At 43.2% G+C, this 17,080-nt stretch overlaps 1 protein-coding gene across 1 annotated transcript in view; it reads left to right on the top strand.

Annotated features, from left to right (window-relative positions):
• Positions 1-16,096, top strand: part of NLK (nemo like kinase) — a 138,489-nt gene extending 122,393 nt beyond the window's left edge. The window contains exons 8-11 of the mRNA XM_038759508.1: positions 4,522-4,608; positions 10,425-10,623; positions 13,423-13,516; positions 14,161-16,096. Of these exons, the coding sequence (XP_038615436.1) occupies positions 4,522-4,608; positions 10,425-10,623; positions 13,423-13,516; positions 14,161-14,215 (435 nt within the window). The 3' untranslated portion in view covers positions 14,216-16,096. The remainder of the gene's footprint in view (positions 1-4,521; positions 4,609-10,424; positions 10,624-13,422; positions 13,517-14,160) is intronic.
• The last annotated feature ends 984 nt before the right edge of the window (positions 16,097-17,080 follow it).

Raw genomic sequence — 17,080 nt, forward strand, 5'->3', positions numbered from 1 at the left:
GACCGTCTCTATATGTTGCCAACTTGGACTTCCCAAGTGCTTAGTCCAGTGCTCTGCACACAGTAAGCGCTCAATAAATACGATTGATTGATTGACAAAGTATGTAGAGAATGAAGGGAGATAGAAAGCTTCCTTGACTAAGCCCTCCTTTGCTCTTCTCCCACTCCCTTCTGCGTCGCCCTCTGCACACCATAAGCACTCAATAAATACGATTGAATGAATGAATGAATTCATCTCCCTTCCCAGCCCCATGGCACTAATTACATCTGTAATTTATTTACTTATTTGTGTATGTTAATTTCTAGACTGTGCCCGTTGTTGGGTAGGGGCCATCTCTATATGTTGTTGTCTTGTACTTCCCAAGCGCATAGTACAGTGCTCTGCACACAGTAAGCGCTCAATAAATATGAATGAATGAATGAATGAAATAATTTAGTCAGTCCCTCTCTTTACATTCTTCACACCAGAAGTATAACAGTTTTACCTCCTGAAGGAGACCTAATTTCCTGAGGGAAGAGCAGTTGGGAGAGACTCCTGTTCTAGACAAATCTCACAGGGTACAGTGGAAGCCAGAGGCTAGAGCTTACCTGAGTTTTTTTGGAAACGAGGCTGAGTTTTATTGCTTTCGTTCCTAAACTCCTTAATGGCGGAAGAGTATTATCTTGGCTATATGCAAATGGAGGAGTGCTTTTTAAACATTAGATCTGGGTTTTGGAAGTGTAGTTGATGGAAAAGGCTAAATGTATTTCCAGGAGTTCCTGTTTTGGTGATTATAAATAGAAAAACCAGTCTCTGTTACTATGATTCCAATATATGTATATGGATATATGTAAGTGGAATATATATATTCCACATGGAATATATATATATGTGGAATATATATATTCCACGTGGAATATATATATATGGAATATATATGGGAATAATAGTATTGGAATATATTATATTATATATTATGTTATATTATATATAATATATAATATTGGAATATATATATTAAACTGCGCTATTCCTTATCTGTGGTGTTATACATACAGAGTATACAAAACCAGTCTCTATTACTGTGATTCCAATATATGTATATGGAATATATATATGGAATATATATTCCATGTGGAATATATATATAGGAATAATAGTATTGGCATATATTATATATAATATATTATATTATGTTATGTTATATATAATATATATAATATTGGAATATATATTAAACTGCCTTATTCCTTATCTGTGGTGTATGCATACACCATTGTATGTACGTATGGTGTATACCGATAGATTTATATGTACATACACCGCTGATGAGGAATAGGGCATTTTAATAAAATGAGACTGATTTATCACTTATAATAAGTCTTGGGTCAGTGCTTCAATTTTGTATTCATTTATATTGTGTGTCTGATTTAGAAGGGAAACCAAACATCAACTTTTATACAAAACTGCTCTGCTTTCCCCACCTAAAAATATTGGGTAAACCTAGTGCTGTCCCTGGAGATACGTCTGCCTTCTCCCCAGACCAAATTCCTTTTCCTTGTTGTGACTTCTATGTGGCTGAAATGACAGAGGGTTTGTCTGGATCCTGGATCCAGTGTTTGTTCCTGCGTACGGCTGTGAGATTTGGGGCAGGAATCTTGCAGAATGTCTAATGTGGTTTCTTGGTTTTGGTGGAAGTTGGGAGAAGAGATGGGAAAAATGAATTCTAAGCACTGAAGTTCAGTTGACTAGGTTTGACTGAAGCCCTTGTGTATAGATTCCAAAGTTTTATGACTATTGCCTCGGGATCAGTTCATAAATCTCCAGAGTTTGCGTTTTTTTATTTGTTCAGCCAACACAGAATCTGGGACATATATGTAAATCTTGGGACTATCCAGTCATCTTGCTTCTCCTTCATCTTCCTTTGTCTTTTGGCCATCTATTTGCTTGTTCTCTCTTCCACCAGAATAGAGGAGAACAGAGGAAGGAGGAAACTCAGGCCGATTGGGATTGCTTCTTAGGATTATTTCTGGGGAAAGATTCGATGAGGAGTCCAAGTAATGCTTAGGGATCGATTATCAGTGGATTTCAATTATCCATGCCCTCCCCGATCTCTTCGTGCCACAGATAATCAAAAATTACAATGCAGTTGCCTTTGAAAAAACCCCAACCCCATTTCACTCTGTAAAAAGGTCCAAATTTCGAGCCACGAGCCATCTCCGTGACCCTGCTAACAAAAAGAAGACATTCATCCTCCCTTTCAAGCGGTTCGCTCCGGAGAACGAGTTTGATTTGAAGCTGATCGGATTCTTGAGAGCATGCTAAAAGGTTTCTATCCATGATTGAGTCGTTAATCTCATCGTTCCACCTCCGCCATGAAGAAGATGTCTTTGAACGTAACAGGGCAGTGGGGGTGACTTCAGCCAGGCTCCTTGGTGCCAACCAAGTGGATGGCAAGAGAGGAGATTCTTTCCTGCCATCCAAACCCCAGAACTGAACGCTTTCACAAGTGGACGCAGGACATTACAGTTCAGCACACAAGAGACCTACCTCCCCACCATCTGGATGCTCCTGGAGCTTGCTAGAGGGTGGAGACCGGGTCTTGTTACCCTCTCGTTCAGTGGATGAAAGGAGATGCAGGAGGGGCGGGGAGGAAAATGGATTTTGAAACGCCACCGACCAGAGCGCTCCCTCTCCCGTGGCGCCAAACCAAGGTCCTGAATTATTGATGCCTGCCTTTCCGGGGAGGCACGGCGGGGGAGAGTTGAATCTAATTTTTCAGTGGGCCTATTTAATATGCATTTGAAATCAAGAAACGGAACAGATCCAGTTGTGTGTGTGGCCCGGGCCGAAATCCGGCAGCAGAAACGCAGGATGGAAGTCAGAATCTCGAAAGCGAACTCGGATGCATGTTTATTACTCTATTTATTTATTTATTTATTTATCTTACTTGTGCATTTCTATCCTATTTATTTTATTTTGTTGGTATGTTTAGTTCTGTTCTCTGTCTCCCCCTTTTAGACTGTGAGCCCACTGTTGGGTAGGGACTGTCTCTATGTGTTGCCAATTTGTACTTCCCAAGCGCTTAGTACAGTGCTCTGCACATAGTAAGCGCTCAATAAATACGATTGATTGATTGATTGATGCCATTTTGAGCTTTTGAGCATTTAGCCGCTAGGCACGCGCCCTTTAGTGGGACCGCAGCTTGGAGTCGGAAATTGCCCTATTTCGGCTTTCAGTGACGATTCGTTATTGGCGCTTCAGGTTTGCTCTTTTAAGGTTGTAGGAAATAGGGCAGATGAAACTGTAGGGAAAAAGGAGGAGGCAGAGGCTGACAACCACCTTAAAGGATGTAGGGATGATCCCCGCTCAACTGGCATTTGGTCAGTTGTATTGCAGAGAAGAGGGATTTTCTCAGTGGTGAGTCCAGTCCTAGGGACCGTCCTCAGTCGTTGGTGCCAGGGGAGAGCTAACTGTCTGTCAGACTCATGAGAAGCAGGGTGGCTCAGTGGAAAGAGCCCGGGCTTTGGGGTCAGAGGTCACGGGTTCAAATCCCGGCTCCGCCAACTGTCAGCTATGTGACTTTGGGCAAGTCACTTCACTTCTCTATGCCTCAGTGACCTCATCTGTAAAATGGGGATTAAGACTGTGAGCCCCCCGTGGGGCAACCTGATCACCTTGTAACCTCCCCCGCGCTTAGAACAGATCTTTGCACATAGTAAGCGCTTAATAAGTGCCATCATCATCATTATTATTACAAAGCACTGTACTAGGTGCTTTATAAGGCGTGGCCCAGCTCTCGGAGAGTTTACAATCTCACAGATAGTGAAGTCGAACTCTTACGTCAGAGTCTTAGTTCCGTCCGGGCATTTAGTGTAATATAGAACCAAGCAAAGGTAAATCCAGAGCTGTTGGATCCGGTCAAGGGTATTTAAGGATGGGAGATAGTTCAGTTTTCTGAAGTGCCAGGGAAGGTTTTCTGTGAAAATGAGCTAAAACTTTAACATCGGGCTAAAAGGAGCAGTTAAAAATCAGACACCCTTACGTGATGCTCTAAAGAAGGATTTTAGCAACATTAAAGTGACATTACCAACCACATCATCCTTCATGTCTGACACTGATGCTACTGATAGTGAGCTTTAATTACTCATCTGTTCACTCTGTGCATTGTCTCATTTGGGGATCTTAATTTTGGCACTCACCGTTCCTCCCCTCCCCGGGCATATTGTATTCCTCCCCATCTCCCCAAAAGCTTCAGAAACAACTTTGCCCAGAGTATTTATTGGCAGGGTTAGTTTTTTGGTTTTCCTGACTGGTTTGAACTTGAGCTTTGGACCAAGCTAAGTAATCATAAATACGGACCCGGGGGTTTAAACGTTGGTTAATAGGAAAAAGACAAGCTTCCCTTGAGTTCGAGTTAAGGTAGAGTTACCTCCCTGCATTTGAGCTAAGCACTCCCGTCCCCAGGAACTGACTCTCTCCTCTGATTTAAACACAGTTCTTCCCTGACTTGAATGTTTGTCATTATTCTTTCTCCTGCAGCCATCTCTTCCTGTCCTGTATACACTGTCTAGCCAAGCTACACATGAAGCTGTTCATCTCCTCTGCAGGATGTTGGTCTTTGATCCAGTAAGTGACATTTTCTTCAAATGATTCTTCCATTTGTTTTTGGAAGCGAAATATTGTTGGTCAAGTAAATTTTGCTATCGATAGGCAATATTCTTAGAGGGTTTTTTTGTTTGTTTCGTCGAAGGCCCGTTCCATTTCCTTCGTATTTGAGCACTGGGTATTTGGGGCTATCCACCCCACCCTCCACCCCACAGCACTTACGTACATATATGTAGCATGGCTCAGTGGAAAGAGCATGGGCTTTGGAGTCAGAGGTCATGGGTTCAAATCCCGCTCCGCCAATTGTCAGCTGTGTGACTGACAATTCACACAGAAGTCGCTTAACTTCTCTGTGCCTCAGTTACCTCATCTGTAAAATGGGGATTAAGACTGTGAGCCCCCAGTGGGACAACCTGATCATCTTATAACCTCCCCAGTGCTTAGAGCAGTGCTTTGCACTTAGTAAGTGCTTAATAAATGCCATCATTATTGTTATTATTATTATTATATGTAATTCATTTATTTTAATGGCTGTCTCCCACTCTAGACTGTGAGTTCCTTGTGGGCGGGGAACCCGTCTACCAACCCTGCTGCGTTATACACTTCCAATTACTTAATCCAGAGCTCTGCCCGCTAGTAAGCACTTAATAAAAGCCATTGGTTGATTAATAATAGCATTGGCGGTAAAGCCAGTACCACGGCAGAGTCGGATCTAAGGGTGAGTGGGAATCAAAGTTGTCATTTGCAGTGAGGATAGTGGTGTAGGTTCTTTCTAAATCTGGTTGGCTGCCCGTGCCATTTGAAAGGATGCACTGTATATGCTCTCTCATAAAGGAATTTTAACATTTCTAGTTTGTATCAATAGGCAGGTTCTACGTTCCATTCGTGGGCTGGTCTTTTCTGATAATAAGCTTGCTGTCCGTGGGAGATCCCTCAATCACCAAAGCTTAGAGGGTGGAAAAGGTTTTTTTTTTTTATCAGTTGAGTATAATAATGGCAGAGCACCGTACTAATAATAATAACAATTCCCCCTTTTAGACTGTGAGCCCACTGTTGGGTAGGGACTGTATATGTTGCCAACTTGTACTTCCCAAGCGCTTAGTACAGTGCTCTGCACACAGTAAGCGCTCAATAAATACGATTGATGATGATGATGATAATAACAACTGTGGTATGTGTTGAACGCTTACTATACGCCAGGCACTGTAGTAAGCGCTGGGGTGGACACAAGCACATTGGGTTGGACACAGTCCCTGTCCCACGTGGGGATCGTGGTATTTTGGGGAGGGAAACCGGATATGTTTTTTTAAATCTCCGTTTCATAGATGGGGAAACAGCTGTAAACGTCGGCTGAAGCACCTCTGCCTTCTTCCTGTAGTGTTTTGAGGCAGTAAACTAGGCCGTGGGGCCATTTTCCCTCTCGGCTCTCAATTCAAGCGGAGGCTAGGCAAGTAGTGGGGAAGCAGCATGACTCAGTGGAAAGAGGCCGGGCTTTGGAGTCAGAGGTCATCGGTTCAAGTCCCAGCTCCGCCACTTGTCAGCTGTGTGACTTTGGGCAAGTCACTTCACTTCTCTGGGCCTCAGTTCCCTCATCTGTAAAATGGGGATGAAGACTGTGAGCCCCATGTGGGACAACCTGATCATCTTGTAAACTCTCCAGCGCTTAGAACAGTGCTTTGCACGTAGTAAGCGCTTAATAAATGCCATCATTATTATTATTATTAAGTAGAATGGAGGGTGGATGGGCTCCACAATCTGGGCTTTGGGTTCCAGACCTAACCATTCAGAAACAGAGAAGCAGCATGGCCCAGTGGATAGACCACAGACCCGGGAGTCCGAAGTCTAATCCTCCACTTTCCTGCAGTGTGACCTTGGGCAAGTCACTTTACTTCCTCTGCCTCTCAGTTATCTCATTTGTAAAATGGGGGTTAAGACTGTGAGCCCCATGTGGGACACGGACTGTGTCCAACCTGATTATATCTACTGCCTGGCAGGTAGTAAGAGCTTAACAAATACCATAAAGTAAAAAAAAAAAGATGACAAGAGCAAAATAATTGATTGTTTTTTAATTCATTCATTCATTCAATCGTATTTATTGAGCGCTTACTGTGTGCAGAGCACTGGACTAAGCGCTTGGGAAGTACAAGTTGGATGTCTGGGCCCCGGAGGTTTTGAAGAACCACTCCCAACCAGTTGGATTCCCAGTCGCTTCCAGCTTCACCTCAACAGTCAGGAGTCTTTAAGATTTTAAGCAACACTCATGCTTTGGGGCTCTTCCGTCCTTGGATGATATCCAGAACTTCCACTTCCCAGAAATAAATCTCGAACAAACCAGCCTTTTTAAAATTGCCATGCAGGCCAAAGTGCCGAGAACGGATTCTGGAAGTGGCACAGTTGCAAGAAAGGAGTGTGTCAGTTTACGCAAACCGGAAGGGCAGCCGTAGGTGAAGCTTTCTTCCGTGTTGGAGTTTATTTCTGCCGATGGTAAAACAATCTTTTCCAGGCATGCAGGCCTGGCCGACGAGAACACTGTGTGATAGAAAATATTCAATTTATCAAAAAGGTTTTTTGCACATTCACCATTGGAGAGTTAGTTGGAGGTGAACACACATTCTTAGTCAAATACTCCCCCCTAGTGATACGGTACACCATCCAATTGGCTTTTTCAAATTTTCCTCTCTGAGAGATGATCATTTTCCTGTAATTAATAACCACAATAATAATGATAATGGCATTTATTAAGCGCTTACTATGTGCAAAGCACTGGAATTCCTAAAGTGCCAGCGTTTAGAACAGTGCCCAGCGCTTAGAACAGTGCTTTGCACATAGTAAGCGCTTAATAAATGCCATCATTATTATTATTATTGTTACCTAGAGTCTGGACAGTAAATTCCACTCTGAATACTAGTATGAAAGACTCCAGGGGCAGCGTGGCTCGGTGGAAAGAGCGCGGGCTTTGGAGTCAGCAGTCGTGGCTTCAATCAATCAATCAATCAATCAATCGTATTTATTGAGCGCTTACTGTGTGCAGAGCACTGTACTAAGCGCTTGGGAAGTACAAGTTGGCAACATATAGAGACAGTCCCTACCCAACAGTGGGCTCACAGTCTAAAAGGGGGAGACAGAGAACAAAACCAAACATACTAACAAAATAAAATAAATAGAATAGATTTATTCTATTTATTCGAATGCCCGGGTTCGAATGCTGCCTCCGCCACTTGTCAGCTGTGTGACTTTTGGCAAGTCACTTCACTTCTCTGGGCCTCAGTTACCTCATCTGAAAAATGGGGATGAAGACTGTGAGCCCCCCCCTTGGGACAACCTGATCACCTTGTAACCTCCCCAGTGCTTTGCACATAGTAAGCACTTAATACATGCCATTATTATTATTATTATTAAAACCAAAATGAATGATGCACTGAGCAGTGGTGTATGTGGCGGCTGATCATGTGAGCCCGCTGTTGGGTAGGGACCGTCTCTATATGTTGCAAACTTGTACTTCCCAAGCGCTTAGTACAGTGCTCTGCCACACAGTAAGCGCTCAGTAAATACGATTGAATGAGTGAATGAATAGCATTATTTGAGAAGGGAAAGGGAAGATTTTTGGAAACGGCTGAGGTTAGGATTGGAGCCATCCTTTATAATCCCCGCTGTTGGTGGGGAGGGCAAGCAAGAGGGGGTTCATGCTTTAGCATAAACCATTTCAGTATTAGAAACAAATCATGACTGCATTCCACGTCCCCAAGCTGTACTCTAAGAAAAAATCCTTTGCAAGTGGACGGTTTAGGATATTCACTGCCCAAGAGGCAGGAGTGGCAGTTAGCAATAAAATGAAGAGAGCACCACATTTGAGAGCAAATTAAATGATTGTACCTTTGATAAAGCAGACTTATTTATTCTGTATGGTTCTATTTAGGAATGCATTGTTCTTGAAATGGGAAGAGGGCTAAAAAAAGTGCCCTAAAATGTTGAACACAACTCCCACTCTTATTAGGTTCGCCACTGGGTTCAAGATGACCTTTAATGAAATGATGCTATAACCAATAGAAAATTAGCATTTACCAAGAAAGTACCAAGAAGGAGATTTAAAAAGACTGGCAGTGCAAGGGACAAAGGCATCAAACTAAGAAACCCTCTTCACATGCCCGCAAAACTTCTTTCTCTGTACACGTCTCCTCTCAATTCAAAACTCTTCAGTGGTCTCCCAATCCCCTCCAGATCAAACAAACTCCCGACCATTGACTTAAAGGTGCTCCTGCAACACTCTTTCCCTCTTATTTACCTAATGTCTTTCATTCATTCATTCAATCGTATTTATTGAGCGCTTACTGGGTGCAGAGCACTGTACTAAGCGCTTGGGAAGTAATCTCTTCTTACTGCCCCCCCAGTTCATGAACCCCATTCCTCTCAAGTTCACTTTCCAGCGGTGCCTCATTCCCAACTTTGCCCCCTGCAATGCTTGGCTCACATTTTTCCTCCTGCGTGCAACTCTCCTGCGCCTATAAATCTGCCGCACCTAAGCTCTCCCTATCTTCAAAAATCCCACTCCAATGAGACTTTCTCCAATTAATTATTCCTCTCCCCAAGTTCTATTAACTTTCAATTTTGTACTTTTCACATCACTTTACCACTATGCACTCTAAATACCCGGAACACTTTTGGACCTATGGACTTTCTGTAAGTTATTTTGTGTCTCCCTATTCGCTTTGAGGGGTGGGAGCGCGTCGTCTTCCTGAGTGGTATTCTCCCAAGGGTTTAGTATAGTGATATTCAATCGATCCATCATTAACATTTATCGAGCACTTACTGTACTGTGTGCAGAGCAGTGTACTAAGCGCTTGGGAGAGTACAATGCAACATAGTTGGTAGAAACAGTCCCTGCCCAAAACAAGCGTACAGTGTGGAGCAGAAGAAAAAGATTAATATAAATAAAGAAGTTGCAGATATCTGCCTAAGTGCTGTGGGGCTGCCCATCCAAAAGTAAGGGTGGCACAGAAGGGATTGGGAGAAGAGGAATGAAGGCTTTGAAGGTGGGGAGAGTGATTGTCTGTTGGATATGAAGAGGAAGGACAGTCCGGTCCAGGAGTAGGACGTGAATGAGCGGTCAGCAGAGGGATATAGGTGAGATCAAGGTACGGTGAGTAGGCGTGATTGTACTATGAAATCAGGGAGGTAAGATAAGAGGGGGCAAGGCGATTTATTCATATTAATATCCATCTCCCCCTCTAAACTGTAAGCTCATTTTGGGCAGGGAAGATGTCTGCTGATTCTGTTGTATTGGACTCTCCCAAGCACTTTGTACGGTGCTCTGCACTTAGTAAGCTCTCAATAAATATCATTGATTTAGTGAGTCCTTTAAAGCCTATAGTAAGGACTGCAGAGGTGGAAGTTCTTGAGGAGCGGGGTAATGTGGACTGAACGGTATTGCAGAAAAATGATCCAGGCAGCAGAGTGAAGCATGGACTGGAGTGGGGAGAGGCAGGGAGGTTGGCAAGGAGGCTGATGCTGTAACGGAGGTGGGATAGGATAAGGGCTCGGATTATCGTCCCCAAAGTAGGCATCCAGTGCATACTAATTTATTGATTGACTTTAATGTAAATCTGAAGTGTTGAGAATTTAGAGACATCGGCAGTACCCCTCATCCTAACTCAGGCATTGAGAAGTTGAAGACAGCCTCTGTTTGACATCATTCCATGTCGCCTGTAACAGGCTAAGAACTATTAGCGATACTAAGCAATCACATGATAGTTTCTGTGTAACAGCTTGTGCAAATGAGCGTTTCTGTTCCTTATTAAAATGGGCTTTTAACGTAAGTGCTTTCTCCCTATTTTTTTCAGTCCAAAAGAATATCCGCTAAGGATGCCTTAGCCCACCCGTACCTGGACGAAGGGCGACTGAGATACCACACGTGTATGTGTAAATGCTGTTTTTCAACCTCTACTGGAAGAGTTTATACCAGTGACTTTGAACCCATCACCAATCCCAAATTTGATGACACTTTTGAAAAGAATCTCAGTTCTGTTCGACAGGTCAAAGGTGAGCAGTACTCTTAGTGGCCGGAGCGGGTTTAGAACATCCTTGTTCCGTGACAAATGGGAGTTGACTCTGGAAGTGGAGATGGATTACCGTTATCATTTTGCATGTGAGACTTTCTTTGGCCTGGACTAACCACTTGCAGGGACAAGTAATAATTTATGCCAGTACAAGGTTCCGATTTGGGGCACCTGGGAGTGAAAAGAGGTGAGGAGTTTTTTTGGGGGAGGTGGGATTTGGAAACTCTCGTAAGTCCCGGCATGAGGAAATCCAGTTCAGTCAGCCGTCAGGGCCATTGCCCCTATCAGCCCTGTGAAATGGTCACCTCTGATGCTAGGAAAGCTGTCTGATTCTAAGAAGGGGGGAAAGCTGGTGAAAATCACCGGAGGACAAGAATATAGTTTATATTTGGCAAAACGGGTGTGTTCTCCACGGTATTGTACCTCCCAAGTGCTTAGCACAGCGCTCTGCACACAGTAAGCACCCAATAAATTCAGTTGATTGACTGCAACTGTTTCCGATGAGATCATAAACCATTTGATCAAACTTAGTAAACCAAAGTGCTTGTACTAATAATAATAATGATGGCATTTAGTAAGCGCTTACTATGTGCAAAGCACTGTTCTAAGCGTTGGGGAGGTAACAAGGTGATCAGGTTGTCCCCCGGGGGGCTCACAGTCTTCATCCCCATTTTACAGATGAGGCCTAGAGAAGTGAAGTGACTTGCCCAAGGTCACACAGCTAATTGGCAGAGCCGGGATTTGAACCCATGACCTCTCACTCCACAGCCCGGGCTCTTTCCATTGTGCCATGCTGCTTCTCCATGATATATAACATATAGATCAGGCATGAAAAATCCTGAAAACCAGAGAAACAAAGTGGAAAAATTAAAGAACATCAGATTCTGAGACATTAAACCGAAGAAGCAGGTTCGAGAACATAGGAGTACAGAATTTTTTTAAAATTCTTAGGCAACATTAGATTCATAAGATAAAACACACGAAATGCAATGTGGCCTAGTGAGTCGAGTAGGAAAGGTCAGACCCCGCAAAAATGCCAATAGTTTGGGTTTCACTTCTTTAATAACCTTAGAGCTAATACAGAAGGCTCTGCTGCTTCTCCAGATGAGCATCAGAGAATAGGAGGAAAGGTGGGGAATAGTCAGGTGTTGAGTGAAAAGCAGATTAGGCTATCTAGTGCCCCAAAAGCTGGACAGCATCCTATGGAAGTGAAGATTTCCAATTATGCAGTCCTCTTTGTGCAGCCCGCCTACATAATTTTAAGGGTGAGGCTCAGTGATCTTAATTCACATCTCAACACAGAGGTTAAGCCAGCAAGTTAGCCTCTTTTGAGCTGCCTGGGTATTTTGTTTCACACAAGAATTAGTTCCCATCGGACCATGTGCTAAACTTATGAAAACTGGGCAGTGGCATAAAAATCCTAATTGTGGCAGTTGTTTAGCACTAAACCTAAACTAAATGTACCAAGCACTGGGGTAGATAAAAGATAATCAGGTCAGACACAGTCCCACATGGGGCTTACGGTGTAAGTAGGATATATTCTAGGTTGTCATGTGGCCCAGTGCTTAGAACAGTTCTTTTCACTTGCACATAGTAAGTGCTTAACAAATACCATTATTATTAATCAATAGATTTGAAACTCCAAAAGAGGAGGTAAGATGCAAGAAGTTCACCAACACCAGTGGTTGCTTCGGTTCTCTAGATCCCAGGGACCTGCCATCTCGTGGGAGATCAGGAAAGAGACACTGTTGTTTTTTCCCATCGCATCGTGTCCAGTGTCTCGTACGGAAGCCGAAGAGGAGGAAGGGGATCGTAGACTGGAATTTGGTTTTACTTGGATTCCATTTGTTTTGTCCCTGGCTTAAGTGGAACAAGACGATATCCTGCCCAAAGTTAGCAAAAGACTGCTGCGAAAGTTGATATTAGACATTTCGAAGTCCACTCTGCTTCTGGAAAAAATCCTAAGAAAAAATCCTTTGCAAGTAGACGGTTCAGGATATTCAGTGCTCAAGGGGCAAGAGTTGGCAGTCAGCAATAAATTGAAGGGAGCACCACATTTGAGAGCAAATTAAATGATTGTACCTTTGATAAAGCAGACTTATTCTGTTTGGCTCTATTTAGGAACGCATTGTTCTTGAAATGGGAAGGGGGCTAGAAAACATGCCCCAAACCAGTCAGAAATCAAGTCCCAGTTAAGTGCAGTCATTGGGAAGGGCAGAAATTCACCCTTATGGCTTCTCCTACGTTTAGGATTTCCCCACAGCTTAGAGCTGGTGTCCACTCCGAGCCATGCCAGAGATCTGTGAATCGCCAGTGTTGAAATTTCACCAGGAAATTTCAGCTGAGTTCCCTGCAGCTTAGCTGCCCCTGGTGTGTGGCTTTTGCGATTAGAGTGAAAAGCAGCGTGGCCCAGTGGAGAGAGCTCGGGCCCGGGCATCAGAAGGACCTGGGTTCTAATCCCGGCTCTGCCACCTGTCTGCCGTGTGACCTTGGACAAGTGGCTTAATGTGTCTGGGCCTCAGTTACCTCATTTGCAAAATGGAGATTAAGACCGGGATCCCCATGTGGGAAGGTGGACTGTGTCCAAACCTAATAATCATGTGCGTACCCCAGTGCTTAGTACAGTGCCTGGCACAATCATAAGCACTTAACAAATACCATAAAATAAAAAAGGTGGGAAAAGGCCATTTCAGCAGTGACCCAGATCCCGTCTCAAATTCACAATCTGCGGGCATGGCGAATTGGCATGTATTTCATTCTGCAAACTCTGTTTCCTTCACAGAAATTATTCACCAGTTCATTTTGGAACAGCAGAAAGGAAACAGAGTGCCTCTCTGCATCAACCCTCAGTCTGCTGCTTTTAAGAGCTTTATTAGGTAACCGTATGTAATCACTGCATCAAACCATGCTTTCGTCTCTCCAGAGCCATGGGGCAATAAATCAGTCTGTCAGCAGTTGAAATTGAAAAGGACCCCTTGTAGTAGACGATGATCTCAGGATACGAGTAGCTCCTTGCGGCTCGCTGGCCAGCGTGTGAAGGCGGGCTAAGCGGTCTCCGTTTTGATTCTCGGATCGAGGGAAAAACATGTTACTAGCCACGGACCGGGGGAGTCATAAATCCAGGTTTCGGGTCCCAGCCGCGAGCTCGATTCCTCGCGGCCACTTAGACCCGTCACCCCAAAGCCACGAGCCGTGAATCGGGGGTTCCACCGCAAGGCGACCCAGGCCAAACTGGTCCCTTTTAAAGCCGCGTTGCATTAAATGGGGCCCGTTTTATCGCAGATCCTCCGTCCTTAATTAACAAGGTGGAGATCTAACCAGCAACCGGTGCTTAGGAGACTGGCTTAGGGTAAGTGTCGGCGACGACAAGGGAAGTCGAGGCACCAGTTTGAAAGCCTTGATAGAGAGACCAGCCCGAGATGAAGTGTACAGGGTTGGCAAACGGGCTCCAGATGCCCATTTAGGTCACTGCAGACGCCTGGCTAATCTTGTCATCTCTCTCTGTCTCTCTGTGCTCTAGTTCCACTGTTGCTCAACCGTCTGAGATGCCACCGTCTCCCCTGGTTTGGGAATAACCGTGGACGATAATATACTACTGAAGATGTAATGTAGCTTTCCACTGGAGTCTGGGATTTGCAATTCTGGAGGTTAATCATGCGTGTACTGTAATTTTACTAATGAAGTTTTAAATTAACAACCACTACTTGTATGATACGAATAATATTTAGAAATGTTACTAGACTTTTAAATCTTGTAAAGTGGTTGCGCTTTTAGAAGAAAAATGTTTTTCCCAGAGTTGCACACTTTTTTCTTTTCTTCTCCTCCTCCTCCTCCTCCTTTTTTTTTTATCCTAGTGCAGCTGTTGCGGCTCACCTCCGAACAAATCGAAAACCGAACCAAATTTGAGGGGTTGCTTTGGTTTTGTGTTTTTTGTTTTGTTTATGTTTCACTGAAGTGAGATTGTACAAAAAAAAAAAAAGGACAGACCTACATTTTTTGATATTTGAGCCATTCCTGAAGATTTGGGGTTTTCTAAAACTAAAGAATCCAGAGAACTTGATCGTGACCAATCATGGAAGCCACACCTGCGGTGGCCACACAATGGGACTGGGGGGTCGAGGGGTGTCAGGGTCATGCCATCTGATGATCAAACCCTATAAATAGCTTCTCATTAGAGCTGTGACAGTGATGTGTGCTGTTCTGAAATCAAATGTCGTGGGTAGAGAGAATGAGTTTGTGATTAGGAGAGACTAAACTTCTTCTGTTTTCCTTACCCCGTATAAATATATATATATATATTTAATCTATTTTTATTAGAAGTTTTTCTGCTCTTTCTTACATAAAAGGACCCCCTCCCCCGAGCATGCTTCTTTCATGTGTGTAAATAATTCCATTTATGGGCTAATTTCAAAAAAACAAACAAAAAAACCAACAACAACAGCAACAAAAAAACAAAACACCCTGACCTTGCTGTATAGAGAGAAACTTAGCTTGCACATTTTAGGTCTGTGAAATTTTGTGAGACTTTTCCTGCACTGGACAGTTAAAAAAAAAATTCTAAAAAGACAAAAAACCGACAAAAAAAATCTCCACAAAAAAAAAAAAACAGCACATAGGGAATTATGTTGATTGTGTTTGTGTCCTTAGGCAAAACTGTGGAAGTCTTGAAATGTCACAGTAGTAAATAACTTATTACTTTCTGGCTAATTCTTCTTCTGTTGGAACACTGAATTTATTCTGTGCATATGTATATATGAACACAAATTGAAGGCCTCTACGCCTCTACCTCCTGGAGTATACAACTTGGCTTGTTTACCTCCACATAATGATGATGATGATGATGATGATGATGATTTTTTTTTTAAGTTCAATGTGGAGACTTGAAACTTGAAAGTCCCTTCCAACTTTTATATTTAAAAAAAAACAAGACAAGAAAATTGAAGACCGTTTTTCACCCGTACAAGGAATACTAATGGATCGTCCTAAAATTGGTCTGGGGAAAAACCTTGGTGTGTGTTATGGACAATTAACTGTAAAAGTTATTGTAAGTTATCTGTATTTAGCAGAGTATTTTCAACCTGAGTGATCTGAGCTGAATTTGGAGACTATTAGTAAGTTATGTTTGGAAGTTTTAACTTCAATGAAGTAATTATTTGCTGTGAAAGAGACAAACATTGAATTACTAAACAAAGATGGTGCAATATCTTTGTTTTTTATGAGGCTCCTGAGAATCAACCCGACTGAAGCATTTCAAATTCACTTGAATGAGAAGCGTGTTTAGTTACAAAAGAGCCCAAGAAGACACTGGTATGAAAGGTACAATCTCAGAGGTTGGTCAATTAACGTGGCACACTTGCTGGTCACTACGTACAATGTAGATTTGAAGTACAGTGGTGAAAACATTAAATGTGACATTTGAAAAAGAAGCGGTCTGCTAGTCTCCTTCCCGGTTTTTGCCCCTTCCCTTCAGGTAGGGCCGTGCCTTGAGCGCTTCCGCCTTTTTAAAGTCAATCCAGACTTTTCGGTGTTGGAAGAGAAAAACGGCTTGTCTCTCCCGTAACGTCCTGAGCCAGTGTTTATATTGGATCCATACTTGGCAGAGAACGTAGTTAACGTTTGAAGAGATTATTGTGAACCGGGTTACAGCATTGAAAATTAAAAATCACTGGGACGCGATCTACAGGCTAGACCTTTTGTGTACCCCATTACATCTTTTTTAACACAGCTTGCCTGGGCTGACAGTGGTAAACAGTCTGATAATTGATCTCGTAGTTAGTACCTTGAATTATTATATCTTCGCCTCCTCCCAGTGGGGCTGTGAAAGACCAGTGTTGTCCTCCTTTTCCAGCGGGGAAACTGAGGTTCAGAAAGGGGGGAGCAACTGATTGGAGTCACCAAAGCAGGAGTCCTGCAGTCCAGGACTCCTGACTCTGAGAGTGGCACTTCTTACCTGATCACCTTGTATCCCCCCCCAGTGCTTAGTACAGTGCCTGGTACATACTAAGCGCTTACTAAATGCCATTTAAAAAAAGGACAACAAAATATACTCTTTGTTGTGGTTTTGATGCAAACAGATTGATGCGCCCTTTGCAGTGATCCCTGTGTTATGCTCGTCCGATCCTAATTGTTGGAAACAGGTGTGGATTCTTTCCCATTGTCTCACATCACTATAATAATCATTTTTGTATTTGTTAGCGCTTACTAAGTGTCAAATGCTGGGGTAGATACAAGTCCCACACAGGGCTCACAGTCTAAGCAAGGGGGGGGAACAGCTATTGAGTCCCGATTGTATCAATGAGGAAATTGAGATGCAGAGAAGTGAAGGGACTTGCGCACAGCAGGCAAGTGGAAGAAGCAGCATGGCCTAGTGGATAGAACACAGGTTAGGGAGCCAAAATGGTTTTTACTCCTGAGTTTTTATTCCCAGCTCCTCCACTTGT

This window comes from Tachyglossus aculeatus, chromosome 17 (assembly GCF_015852505.1).
Source record: "Tachyglossus aculeatus isolate mTacAcu1 chromosome 17, mTacAcu1.pri, whole genome shotgun sequence".
NCBI classification, from domain to species: Eukaryota; Metazoa; Chordata; class Mammalia; order Monotremata; family Tachyglossidae; genus Tachyglossus; species Tachyglossus aculeatus.